Below are 14,352 nucleotides of genomic sequence, written 5' to 3'. Positions count from 1 at the left end.
GTGAGCAAGATGTATGAGACAGGCGAATACCCTCAGACTTCAAGAAGAATATAATAATTCCAATCTCAAAGAAAGCAGGTGCTGACAGGTATGAAAATTACCGAACTATCAGTTTAACAAGTCACGGCTGAAAAATACTAACATGAATTCTTCACAGATGAATGGAAAAGCTGGCAGAAGCCGATCTCGGGGAAGATCAGTTTGGATTCTGCAGAAATGTTGGAACACGTGAGGCAATACTGACCCTATGACTCATCTTAGAAGATAGACTAAGGAAAGGCTAACCCATGTTTCTGGCATTTGTAGACTTAGAGAAAGCTATTGACAATGTTGACTGGAAAACTCTCTTTACAATTCTGAAGGTGGCAGGGGTCAAATACAGGTAGCAAAAGGCTACTTACAATTAGTACAGGAGTCCATTTAGAAGAGATAGGGGATCCAGTATTACAATCAGAATTTAAAAGAGCTTTGGAGGACTTAAGATCAAATAAGGCAGAAGGGATAGATAACATTCCATCAGAATTTCTAAAATCATTGGGGGAAGTGGCCACAAAATGACTATTTATTTTGGTATGTAGAATGTATGAGCCTGGAGACATGCCATCTGATTTTTGCAAAAGCATCATCCACACAATTCCAAAGACAACAAGAGCTGACAAGTGCGAGAATTATTGCACAATCAGCTTAACAGCTCATGCATCCAAGTTGCTTACAAGAATAATACACAGAAGAATGGAAAGAGAATTGAGGATGCGCTAGATGATGATCAGTTTGGCTTTAGAAAAGGTAAAGGCATGAGAGAGGCAATTCTGATGAAGCAGTTAATAATGGAAGCAAGACTAAAGAAAAATCGGGACACATTCATAGGATTTATCGACCTGGAAAGTGTTCGACAATGTAAAATGGTGCAAGATGTTCAAAATTCTGAGACAAATAGGGGTAAGCTATAGGGAGAGACAGGTCATATACAATATGTACAACAGTCGAGGGAATAATAAGAGTGGATGACCAACAATGAAGTGCTCGTATTAAATAGGGTGTAAGACAAGGATGTAGTCTTTCGCCCCTACTGTTCAATCTGTCCATCGAAGAAGCTATGATGCAAATAAAAGAAAGGTTCAGGAGTGGAATTAAAATTCAAGGTGAAAGGATGTCAATGATATGATTCACTGATGAAATTGCTATCTTGAGTGAAAGTGAAGAAGAATTACATGATCTGCTGAATGGAATGAACAGTCTAATGAGTACAGAGTATGGACTGAGAGTAAATCAAAGAAAGATGAAGGTAAATATATCTAAAAACAAAGATGATGTGACTTACCAAACGACAGCGCTGGCAGGTCGATAGACACACAAACAAACACAAACATACACACAAAATTCAAGCTTTCGCAACAAACTGTTGCCTCATCAGGAAAGAGGGAAGGAGAGGGGAAGATGAAAGGATGTGGGTTTTAAGGGAGAGGGTAAGGAGTCATTCCAATCCCGGGAGCGGAAAGACTTACCTTAGGGGGAAAAAAGGACGGGTATAGACTCGCACACACACACACACACACACACACACACACACATATCCATCCACACATATACAGACACAAGCAGACATAGATGAAGTTAATGAGTAGAAGTAGAAATAAGAACAGCGAGAAACTTAATATCAAGATCGATGGTCAAGAAGTAGGTGAAGTTAAGGAATTCTGCTACCTAGACAGTAAAATAACCAATGATGGACGGAGCAGAGAGGACATCAAAAGCAGACTAGCAATGGCAAAAAGGGCATTCCTGGCTAAGAGAAGTCTACTAATATCAAATATTGACCTTAATTTGAGGAAGAAATTTCTGAGAATGTACGTCTGGAGTACAGCATTGTATGGTACTGAAACATGGACTGTGGGAAAACCGTAACAGAAGAGAATCAAAGCATTTGAGATGTGGTGCTACAGACAAATGTTGAAAATTAGGTGGACTGATAAAGTAAGAAATGAGGAGGTTCTGCGCAGAATTGGAGAGGAAAGAAACATGTGGAAAACATTGATAAGGAGAAGGGACAGGATGGTAGAACATCTGTTAAGGCATGAGGGAATGACTTCCATGGTACTAGACAGAGCTGTACAGGGCAAAAAATGTAAATGAAGACAGAGATTGGAATACATCCAACAAATAACTGAGGACATAGGTTGCAAGCGCTACGCTAAGATGAAGAGGTTAGCACAGGAGAGGAATTCATGGTGGGCCGCATCAAACCAGGCAGAAGACTGATGATGGGGAGAATCAAGGGGCAAGAAAGGGAAGCAGTGGTTGGGAAGGGAGTGAGACAGGGGTGTAGCCTATCCCTAATGTTATTCAATCTATACAGGGTGGTCCATTGATCGTGACCGGGCCAAATATCTCACGAAATAAGCGTCAAACGAAAAAACTACAAAGAACGAAACTTGTCTAGCTTGAAGGGGGAAACGAGATGGCACTATGGTTGGCCCGCTAGATGGCGCTGCCATAGGTCAAACGGATATCAACTGCATTTTTTTAAAATAGGAACCCCCATTTTTTATTACATATTCGTGTAGTACGTAAAGAAATATGAATGTTTTAGTTGGACCACTTATGAAGAAGAGAAGTTTGCTAACATAGAGTAAAGGTATTAGTGTCAGGAAGTCTTTTCTGAAAGTATTTGTATGGAGTGTAGCCATGCATGGAAGTGAAACATGGACGATAAATAGTTTGGACAAGAAGAGGATAGAAGCGGTTGGGTAACCAAGCTGAAAGACAGTTAGAGAAGAATTATTAAGGGAAATGAATTGGACCGTAAACATAACTTTTTTACATCTTTAATTAGGTCAATTGTTGGGGTAGTGCATAAGGAAAAAAGAAACAATACTAAAGTTCAAAAGTAACTTTTGAAGTTAAGTACAGTTTATATTGACTAGCCTGTAGGTAGTACTTTTACTTGCATTATAATACTGGGGAAAAACATTAAAAAAATATTCTCAATCAGTTTCTTGATCTTCATAGGTTGAAGAAGAATCATGAAGTGCCAACAATGCCTCAGATTCTTCTGAATCTGATTTCTTGCTGACTACTGGTGTCTTTTCCACATTGTCTTTGGTTTATATTGTTAAGTATGGGTTTTTCCCTGGGATCAGCAGGCTTATGTTGTGTTCCTGCTCCACTCACCAAACTCCAGTTCTGGAAGGGATATGTTGGTTTTGCAGCTTTCTCTTATGTGAGTCTGTTTCTTCTTTTACTGTGGAACCATCCTAAAGTACTGAAGGAATGCTCTGTGGCAACAGATGTAACTAGTGTGCCCAGAACTTTTATGACAACTTCTGCCAATTCACAAGTTCCTCTTACACATCAACACCACAATAAAGGACTTTTTTATCTTCCTGAGGGTGAGGACTCACTCCTTCCCATAAAAACTGTCTGGATCAAATTCTTTGTTTGTCCCTATAATCAGCCAGGTTCTCTCTAACCTAAATAACATTTAGCCCAGTGTTTTTTGATGTGCCACACATAAGGTTTTTACATCAAGCACCTCAAAAGGCTTCAGGTTACTATCTTGTACTGTGTGATTAAAATGATTAGCTACAAGGTGGGCATTGATTCTTTGTTATTAAATCCTATTAATGTTAATGCTGTCATTTCACCTTCAAAGCAGTGCAATCATACAAAAGCAGATAAAAAAAAGGAGCAGAATAGAAAACTACAGTCTATCTCAAATGTCGCTACACCTGATAATAAAACTTTTTTTTTCCTTCATTGAAAATAATTTAACATTTAAGGATAACTTTATCATCAAGAAACACTTGTAAGCTGTTTAATACATACAGTAATTAATTTTGTTATCAATAATCTAAAACTAAACTAAATTCTGCCCGAACAGGCCATGAAGGCCCTACGGTACCGACCAGCCATTGTGTCATCCTCAGCCTACAGGCATCACTGGATGTGGATATGGAGGGGCATGTGGTCAGCACACTGCTCTCCCGGCCGTATGCCAGTTTACGAGACCGGAGCCACTACTTCTCAATCAAGTAGCTCTTCAGTTTGTCTCATAAGGGCTGAGTACACCCCACTTGCCAATAGCACTGGGCACAATGGATGGTCACCCATCCAAGTAGCAGCCTATCCCAACAGCACTTGACTTCGGTAATCTGACAGGAACCGGTGTTATCACTGCGGCAAGGCCGTTGGTGTTATCAGTAATCATTCTTCAATACTGTTCAGAGATTTGACATGGATTATAAAGTGTTTTACATTACAAAGTGATGACAATTTAAGGACTTTTTTTTTAAAATACCGGCTTATTACTAAACAGCTGTTCAACGTGATGTGTGTGTGTGTGTAACAGAGAGAAACTGAGAGTGGAGAGTAGAACTGGTAACATTACAAATGATAAGCAGCTGTCAGCAACACATGCCCTTCCTTTATTCATGATGGAATTCAGGAAAAAGAAGAAGAAAGCTTCTCTCTTACTTCATTTTTTTCTTAGTAATAAAGGCAATGAATGATGTACGTAGATTTAAGTGTAAACATTTACTAACTTTTAATGTTGGCAGTATCATCTCATCCCTTATTTTAACTGGTAAATTATACATTCTAACAATAAAAAATTTAAAAAGTACTTTCTTTAATATAAATATCCAGATTTTTGGGCATTTAAAACTGCTTTGGGTAAATGCCCATTTATAAATGTCCTGCCCACTGGGCATTTTCCTGGTGCACCTAAGTATTCACCTGCAAAAGAGACCACATATACGAGGTAGTGTGACCTATTCTTGAGTATAGATTGAGTGTTTGGGATGAACAGCATGTCGGATTGTAGGAAGTCATTGAAGCAAATAAGAGGCGGGCTCCTAGATTTGTTACTGATAGGTATTACTATTATGGAGATGCTTCAAGAACTCAAATGGGAATCCCTGGAGTGAAGGAAATGCTCTTTTCCATTAACACTATTGAGAAAATTTAAAGAACCACCATTTCAAGCTGACTGTAGAATGATTCTATTGCTGACAACATACATTATGTGTAAGGACCACAAAAATAACATACAAGAAATTAGGGGCTCATACAGAGGTATACAGACAATCATATTTCCCTCGCTCTAGTTGAAAGTGGAACAGGAAAGAAAATAGCTAGAAGTGGTTCAGCGTACCCTCCACCCATATTTCATGGTAGATTGCAGAGTACGTACATAGACTAGATAGGCTCAGTCATAGGGAAAGAAGATTAGTATGTTTAATGTTCCACCCATAATTAAGTCGCTAGAGACAGAGCATAAGCTTGGATCAGGGAAGGAGGGGGAAGGAAACTGGCCATGCCCTTTCAGAGGAACCACCATGGCATTTACATTAAGCAATTTAGGGAAGTCACAGAAAACCTAAATATGGATGGCCCGACGGGCACTGGAACCATCATCCTCCCAAATGAGTCCAGGGTGCTGATCACTTCACCACAGTACTCAGCGTTCAGTCATAGGTAAAGCAGGTAGCAGACTTTAATTCATTTGTAGAATACAGGGAATGCAAAACCCTTATGCAATCCATCCTAAGATATTGCTCAAGTCTATGGGGACCAACACAAATTATTAGACTAATGGGCAATACTGGCACTAATTGAAATGTTTGATACTGCTTCACCAAATCAAAATCAAACTTGTTACTTTTCAGTAGCCTATAACTTAGCACTCCAGCTATACTACAGATAAGTATGACACCACATCTAAGATTATATACTAACATTCGTTGGGTTAGCCAACTCACAACCACTGTCACCTTGCAACCAAACACATGTCACCCTGTGCTACAGGTTAAACAGTCACCACAACCTTCGTCCCAAAAACTACAACAGACAGAAGAAAAATACTCTCAATATTCTGTTGTTTTGCATGTATGACATCACACACCACATCATCATTACAATATGGGATGAATCTGACATTGGTAGGTTCAGTTAACCTGAATATTGAATCCATATACAGAAACCCAACATAAATTGTCACAGATCTGCTTGACAGTTCAAGGGGAGGTCATTAGGAAAATGCTGAAGGGCCTGACTTGGTAGTCACTTGAAGACGGATGCAAAATATTCTATGAAAGCTTGGGCCTAGTTACAACATTTCAAGAGTTACTATTAAGTGAGGAATCTAGGAATATACTACAGCCCATTATGTATCACCTCCATAGGCACTATGAAGACAACACAGAGGTATATCACGTGTTTCTTCCCACTCTCTTTATAAGAATGGAACAAGAAGAAACCCGAGTATTAGGTGCAATCAAATGTACCCTCTAGTATAGACTTCGGAGTCATTTACTGACTATGACTGTATATGTTGAAAACATAGGTAAACTAAAATCAAATGAAATATTTCATTCATGATATTTCGCCTTTATCACAAGGTAATGTTACGCAATAATACACATGACTTTATGTGCCAAGCCTGTGTTATATGAAAATTGTAGTAGAATAATTAATTTTTCCATTTATGGAGATGCCAACACTCAACACTGTTTAATTAGTGATTGCACAAAAGTGTGTCATCCCAACAAGTGTCTTGTGGAAAGTACACGCAAGTTATTATCCATTTAGGAGAAAAAAAGCATGTGAAAGAATTTGAGTAAGCCACTGAAGAAAGTGATAGGATCACAATATTTCACGTACCCGATATTAGATGGTGCAAGTGCTTCCAGTTCGGCCATAGCATCATTTACTATGTCATCTGCAGACGATTTTTTCGTTTTCTTCTTTTTTTCTTTTTTGGCTTTTGGCAGTGAATCTGTGTCCAGGAACTTAACATCATTAGGTATTGCGAGACCAGGAAATTTTTCTGCCAATTTATCTTTGTCACTTTTCACAGGATCCGTTTGTTTCTCATTGCGCTTTGGTTTCATGTGCTGTATAATGCGTAGGAGGTTTGCAATAAAAGAATCCTACGGAAACATAACATAATATTACTTAAGAAATGTTTAAAAAAGAGATTAATTATAAAAGACGAACTAAAACTGGCTAAAACTTACAGAGAATTCTGCTCCATTTTCGATCAGTACTTTCTTGAAAGCCTCAAAGGTGGAGTTTTGTTCTGACAGGGCTATTATGAATTCGGCTGTAAAGCGAAATATAATTATATAGCAACATTTAATCATCACTGTCAATCAATCTAAAATACACTGTAACTTTCACCATACCTAAATCTTTGTCATTCAAGCCCAAATGGTTTTCTAATTCCGTACAAATTTTCGACACCAGAGAAAGGTGCTCCAACTTCTCTACTTCATCCATGTCAACTTCCACACTTCACAACATTTTATGTTTACAAGTGAATAAAAACATAAACACACCGCAGACAGCCATTCCACAGTCCCTCTACCAAAGTCTCTAGTCATAGGAGCAATCTCGCCAACACATGATTATTTTCTCTCTCAAACAATCACCCAAAAATCTACCAATATTAGATATCTCCCTATTTTATTCCAAAAATAAAGGTAAAATGAAACTTATTTTAAACCACTACACGGGTTGCTTTGTTTTAGCCTTGGGGAAACATTTAAAAATCCGCCAACATCTGCTAAAATTACGTATCTCCATATTTTCTAGCAAAAATAAAGATAAAATTAAAATTTATTTTAAACATTATACCCATTACTTCATTCATGAGTCGGTCAAACATTTAAAAAGCCGCCAATCTCAGCCAAAATATGAAACGTTTATTATTATATAGTATAATATTTTAACAACTCCGCTGTACCGGTCCCAAGCCCGGGGCCTCATTATGCAAGTGATGAGGAAGGAGGAGGGGGAGGAGTAACAACCTCGTTTAAAAAACCAGAGTTCACCTGGCCCAGGTGATAGTACTCTGTCAGGGCCCCTTTGCTAGGGTTACAGCGAAGACCTCAACGGTAGTGAAGGCGGAGAGAACGAATCTCGGTACGGTGGAACTAGCGGAAGAGGCACATAATACAATAAATCCACCTTGCGTCTGACTTGTAACAAGCGGCACTGTGGTCGGCGTCTGTTCACCAGAGGTGCGGCCATAATACAAATTCTGGAACTAACCACTCCAGTCTTAACCACTGAGCTTTTCTGAGCTCAACCCTTTGATTCTAAGTACTATTATGGAGCGTTTTAGTAATTACAAAATTACCCCAGGTGGTAACAAATCCTCCGCCATCAGTGGCGCAACTAGTCTATCGGATTCTGGGGAGACTAGGCTGAAACGCTATATCCCAAACCAGAGGAAATCGAAGTCTTTTGACCGACTCATGCCCAAGGTCGAAACATTTTTTGGAACTATCAATATTAACTCTCTCTTGACACCAGGAAAACTCTATAAATTAGGAGACACACTAAAAGAACAAAATATCAAAATTTTAGCCCTGCAAGAAACAAGGTTGCCTGATGAGAATACCATGGATTTTGGAAACTACCGATTGTTTAAAAGTAAAACAGACAAAAGAATTCTTAAAAACATTCCGCATCTGGGTGTTGCATTCGCAATTTCGCAAGACATTCTTGGCTCCGTAATCGAAGTAAATCCAGTAAACAACAGACTAATGACAATTTCCATGAAATGTGCAAATAAAATGTACTGTTTAATTAACGCACACATGCCTATCAACCAGGAGAATAAAACAAATCCAGAAAAAGTAAATAAGTCATGGGAAGTGTTAGAGAATACAGTCTCCAAAATTCCTCAAAATTATGTAAAGATTTTAATGGGTGATTTTAATGCACAGTTAGGGAAAGAGAGAAAATTTAGAAAAACGGTCGGTGAATTCCCTGCACATAAATGGACCAATCAAAATGGAAAGAGGCTGGTAGAATTTTGCAGAAATTTCAATCTCAAAATTATGTCAAGTCATTTTAAGAAAAAACCTTCAAAACAAAAGACATGGCGATCACCTAACAAGGACATAGGTGAATTCCAAATTGACCATATTGCAATCTCGTATCCATGTCACAAAGAAATTTTAAATGTTCAAGTTCGTAAAGGTGCCAATATTGACTCAGACCATTACTTAACCCATGTGAAACTAAAGCTAAAACCCCAAAATTTCAACAAAAGGACACCATTAATCCCCAAATTTGACACCAGTAAAATCAAACCATCATTATTAGCAGACGAATTTGACAAAACAAGTGCACAAAATTGGGAACAACTCAAACACAAGGTTATCAAAACAGCTCAAGATCAAATTCCTTTACGAAAACACAAGAAACATGCTTGGTGGAATGAAAACTGTGATCATGCAATCAAAGCCAGACAAGAGACATTTAAAGCATGGAATAGCAACAAGACAGAAGACACATATGATACATTCCTGACAACTAGAAAAGACACTTCAAAACTAATTAGACAAACAAAAAGACAATATGAGAATAGTCAACTCTTAGAAATTGAAGAAGATTTTCAGAAATACAATACCAGAAATTTTTATAAAACTTTTAAAACCAAAATAAAGGGGTACCAACCCCAGAATCTTTGCTTCAATAAGGAAAATGGACAGTTGGCTCTTAACAACCAAGAAAATTGCAAAGAACTTTCTAAATATTTTAAGAATCTTCTAAATTGCCCCGAGCCCACAGAAAGATTTCCACCAAAAATTCCCCAACAATGCAATCCAGTTTCACTTGCACCAAATGAAGAGGAAATCATTAAAGAAATTCATAGGTTGAAAAACAACAAAGCATCTGGTGAAGATGGAATTGTTGCAGAACTTTTAAAGGCAGCTGGTCCAAAAACCGTTAAAGAAATTACTTCAATCATGCAAAACATTTGGCAAACTGAAAAAATTCCTGATGAATGGAAAACCGCCTTGATTCACCCACTTCATAAGAAGGGAGACAAAACTGATGTTAATAATTACAGAGGAATTTCTCTTCTTCCAGTCACATACAAAATCCTCTCTCAATGTCTTCTGAACCGAGCACAACAACAACTTGAATGGAAAATTGGCGAATATCAAGCAGGTTTCAGGCCAAATAGATCTTGCCCAGAACAGATTTTAGTCCTCAAACTAATTCTCAGACATCAAAAAATTTACAATAAAAAACTAGTTTGTACCTTTGTAGATTTTAGAAAGGCTTATGACTCAGTGGATCGTGAATCTCTTTTCCAAATTGTGAAAGAACAAGGCCTGGACCCTAAAACCACGGCAATTATCAGAGACACGCTAACTGGTACAAAATCAAAAGTAAAGTTCAGAGGAGAAATTTCAGAATCCTTTGAAATAAAAACAGGCGTGAGGCAAGGTGATGGACTCTCTCCGTTGCTATTTAACTGCGTTCTAGAAAAAGTAATACAAAGTGGCGCGAACGAAAATTGGAGTTCAAAATTGACCAACCAGTGAAATTAGGACGAACAAATATTCGAATAGACTGTTTGGCCTTTGCAGACGACTTGGTTATTCTAACGCAGGACATCCAAATTGCTCAGAAACAAATAGAAATTCTTAAAGAAACAGCAGAAAGAGTAGGTCTCCAAATCTCATTTGAAAAAACACAGTATATGACTAGCAACAAACTGGCACCCAAACTTTTGGAAACTAAGTATGGAAAAATCAAAAGAGTTTCGCAATTCAAATATTTAGGTGAAACAATCTCAGAGACTGGTCTAGAAAAAATTGGAAATGAAATTCGTTGTCAAAAGATGGAGACAGCTTTTAGACTTACAAAAGACATCTACAACAAAAAATGTCTCTCGAGGTACTCTAAATTGAGACATTACAACATGGTCATAAAACCAGAGTGCCTTTATGGGGCTGAAATGCTAATTTTAAACAGAAAAAAGGACATTCAAGAAATCCAAAAAAGAGAAAGAAAAGTAATCAGAAAAATTCTAGGTCCAAAATATACTGAAGAAGGAACATACAGGCTAAGAGCAAATAGTGAAATTCAACAATACACCAGCATATATTCGGATATGAAAAAACGCAGATTAAAATTTTATGGGCATATTAAAAGAATGGATGCTACCAGACTAACTAAACAAGTAGTGGAATTCTACGAAAATCGAAGTAAAGCTAAATTTGAGACAATAAAATGGATTGCTGCTATAAAAGAGGACATGAAAGAGGCAGATATAAAACAAGATGAAATTCAAGACAGAAAATTATTTGGGCAAAAAATTCATGACTGGGTAGTTGGTCAAGCTGAAAAACCAAAGAAAACTGGAACCACATGGTCTGATGAAAGGAAAAGAGCTCATTCCGAGAGAATGAAAACAATTTGGGCAGAGAGAAAGTCTAAAAGAAAATAACTGAATGCCCCGTGATTGTACTTCGCGTGGTCCAGTAGGGCCCAAACGTGAATAATAATAATAATATTTTAACGCAAGAGGAACAAGCATATTTAAATATATTTATTCATCATAGAATCAAATAACATCGTCACACTGCCTCTTCTTCACTTGGAGAATGGATTGTTCTATTCCTCAGTAAGCAGCCATCGTGCCAGTTTGCTTCAAAACATGTTCTGGTAGGACATAATAATGACAACACTTGTTCATACACGTTTATCTCGCCCGCACAATTAGAATTACTTTTAACACATTAGTTTTAATTCTGTTTCTGAGGGTGGTTTTCATAAAATTAGCACACTAAATGCCAATTCACACTGGCCATCACGGCACTGTCACGTCAACTAATATGATGTAGAAATCTGTATTTCGTCTTTGCACTGCTTAAACGCTTCTCATCCCATTTCTCGTTAAATTCCCGCCCATAGTGGTGAAGAAACATCTGATATGTGTAGCCGCAGCAGCCGCTGTATACGTTGTGGGTAAGAGATGTCCGTAGGTAAGGTAATTTAGATAAATTTTTTAGTTAAACAATTTGAAAAAAGTTTTCGCGCTATATTTCATCTATATTATTCATGGCAGAGCATACAGACATTTTATTGTAAAGTAGCCCCTTTTTTCAGACTTCCAAATAATGGAAGAATTTTTGAGATCCCACCCACGTCTTGCACAAGAACCAAACGAGAACTGAACTTTGACAGAACCCTTGTGAGACACGGAGTCAACGTTAAAGATTACATATAGTGTAATCGGCATCATAACAACAGTTTGCGTAAGAACCTGAAACGAAAACAGCAGTTCTGGGAAGCTATGTCCCTGCATTTATAAGACACATTGGGAAGTCGTTTTCGTCAGGACAGTGTGAGAATAAATGGAGAAGTCTGTTACTCCCTTAAAAGAAGAAAGAAATGGACGAGGTATGTCAAGACATATGTATCATTCATGGTTCTGGTAAGATACATTCGATATTCAACATTCATAACATTAGTGTGGGTCCAAAAAATGTCATTACGTGGTACAAAAGGGAATTTCATGCGCTATACAAGAAACTCGAGAAAGAGGAATCTTCATTTTATATTTTAGAAAGTCGAAGCATAAGTTTTTTTCCCATTGATTACATCAAATTGTACCCAGAATTACTAAAAGGAACATAGTGTTACGAACTGCCATCACATCCGGCGAAAAAATGGTTTGTGTAAGGTTAAGTTTTGTTACTAGCCCAGTGTAAATTTTTGTGCATTAGTCATATTTCCCTCAACTCCTTTCTCTTCAAGATTAATAGGTTTTGTTTACGTCGTTTATTTGACTTTTAATAATTCAACTACCTCATTTGTACTGGGGTTATTTAGTGAAATCACATAAATATTACCTACTAGCGCCTGCAAAACTGTTTCACACACGAACCAGAGAGCTACATAACAATAAACAAACCTGGCACAACCACATATTTTAAAGAAAAAGCTTACAATGTCAGAAGGTTTCAGTCTATTTCTTTATGAAACGCTATAAATGCCTGACACCACCCAAATAAATTCCACTTGCTTATCAATCTGATTCTACACACAGTACTTTTTTCACTTCAAGTTGCAGCCATATTGTGAGGTATCTTATAGTGAAATATTAAATACCATGTTGATATGTATAAAAATAAACTTTATAATTACAGTGGAGATCAAGTAATTTAGTACACTCATGTCCTGCAATTCAGACTGCTGCTTCACTGCTTCAATTAAACTATTGTCTTTTATTATAAATTTTAACAAAATAAATAACGAAACGAAACAATTTATAACAAATAACAAACAAAAAGCAACTGATATTAACCACAAAAACCACAACAAAACGAAATATGGAGATCAGCACATGACATATTGGGAGGAAATGAGCTTGAGGGTTACATGATTAACAATGGATTAATTTGGGAATGTGGGCCAGTGTGAATTGGCCAACTCATACAGGCCATCAGGTCATGTCTCATCCTGTCCCATCAAAACATCCTGAAATGCATTTCAAATGGAGGCAGCCAGACTGGCTGTCCCATCCCACCATGTCATTGCACCATCAAGGTATTTCAGAAAAAAGTTTTGATGGTTGATGACATCCCATTGTTGATCACATGACCCCCAAGCTCATTTCTCCCTGATATAGAGCCATGCACAAATCTTTATATTTCTTTTTGTTTTTGTTTTTGTGGTTAACATCAGTTTTCTTTTGTTTGTTATTTGTTATAAATTGTTTCGTTTCATTCTTTATTTTATTAAAATTTTTAATAAATGACTAAAAATTAATTGAAGCAATGAGGCAGTGGTCTGAATTGTACAACTTGAGTGTATTAAATTACTTGCCATCTATTACATTTATAAAGTGGATTTTAATACTGACCGGTAGGGTTTTTAATATATTACCATGAAATGCACTGCAATTTGAAGTGGAAAATGTATTGTAAGTAGAATCAGATTGATTAGTAGGTGGGATTTACTGTATGTTATCAGGCATCTGTAGCGTTTTGTAAAGAAATGGAGTGAAACCTTCAGTCACTGCAACTTGTTTGTTTAAATATGTGTTTTCGGTGGGCTTATTTGTTGTTAAGGAGAGTTGGATGTTGTTTGGTTCAAAATTTTTTGTTTTGATTTTTGCACTTTTTTGTTTCGCATATATTTTGGTTTAAAGTGATACCAAATTTATTAATTTATGTTGAGTGGTTTCCGTTTTACAAGCGTTTTAGTAAAATCCTGCAACGCACTCTTTTCATGAACTCAACCTTCTTTTTACTCGCTAGTGACTACTTCTTATAGTACAGCTGTTTGAAAGCTAAGTTGGTAACACTGATAATACTGTTGGCAACAATGATGAAAACAGCTGCCAGTTTACTTCGTTGTTTTCAGTTCTTTGTTGGTGTTTGAAATGTTTACGATATTCGTATTTCAGTGTTTAGATCTCACCAAATAAGTTTATATTATGTAAAAATGCCACGAATACAAAAGAAGAAAAGAAAACGTGAGTTCAGTGGGGGGAGATGTAACCAAAACCAGTTTTTTTCATCGTGGTGAAACTGAAGT

General features: G+C 37.1%; 1 protein-coding gene across 1 annotated transcript in view; it reads right to left on the bottom strand.

Moving 5' to 3' along the window:
• LOC124605482 (ATP-dependent RNA helicase DHX8) overlaps positions 1 to 7,356 on the bottom strand; it is a 155,867-nt gene extending 148,511 nt beyond the window's left edge. Inside the window, exons 1-3 of the mRNA XM_047137203.1 lie at positions 7,185 to 7,356; positions 7,017 to 7,102; positions 6,661 to 6,929 (exon numbers count right to left, since the gene is read on the bottom strand). Coding sequence (XP_046993159.1) covers positions 6,661 to 6,929; positions 7,017 to 7,102; positions 7,185 to 7,278 — 449 coding nt within the window. The 5' untranslated portion in view covers positions 7,279 to 7,356. The remainder of the gene's footprint in view (positions 1 to 6,660; positions 6,930 to 7,016; positions 7,103 to 7,184) is intronic.
• Between the last annotated feature and the right edge of the window lie 6,996 nt (positions 7,357 to 14,352).

The sequence above is a fragment of the Schistocerca americana genome, chromosome 3 (genome assembly GCF_021461395.2).
Source record: "Schistocerca americana isolate TAMUIC-IGC-003095 chromosome 3, iqSchAmer2.1, whole genome shotgun sequence".
Lineage (NCBI taxonomy): Eukaryota > Metazoa > Arthropoda > Insecta > Orthoptera > Acrididae > Schistocerca > Schistocerca americana.
Note: the sequence above shows the minus strand (reverse complement) of the source record. Positions and strands in the feature narration are given on the sequence as shown.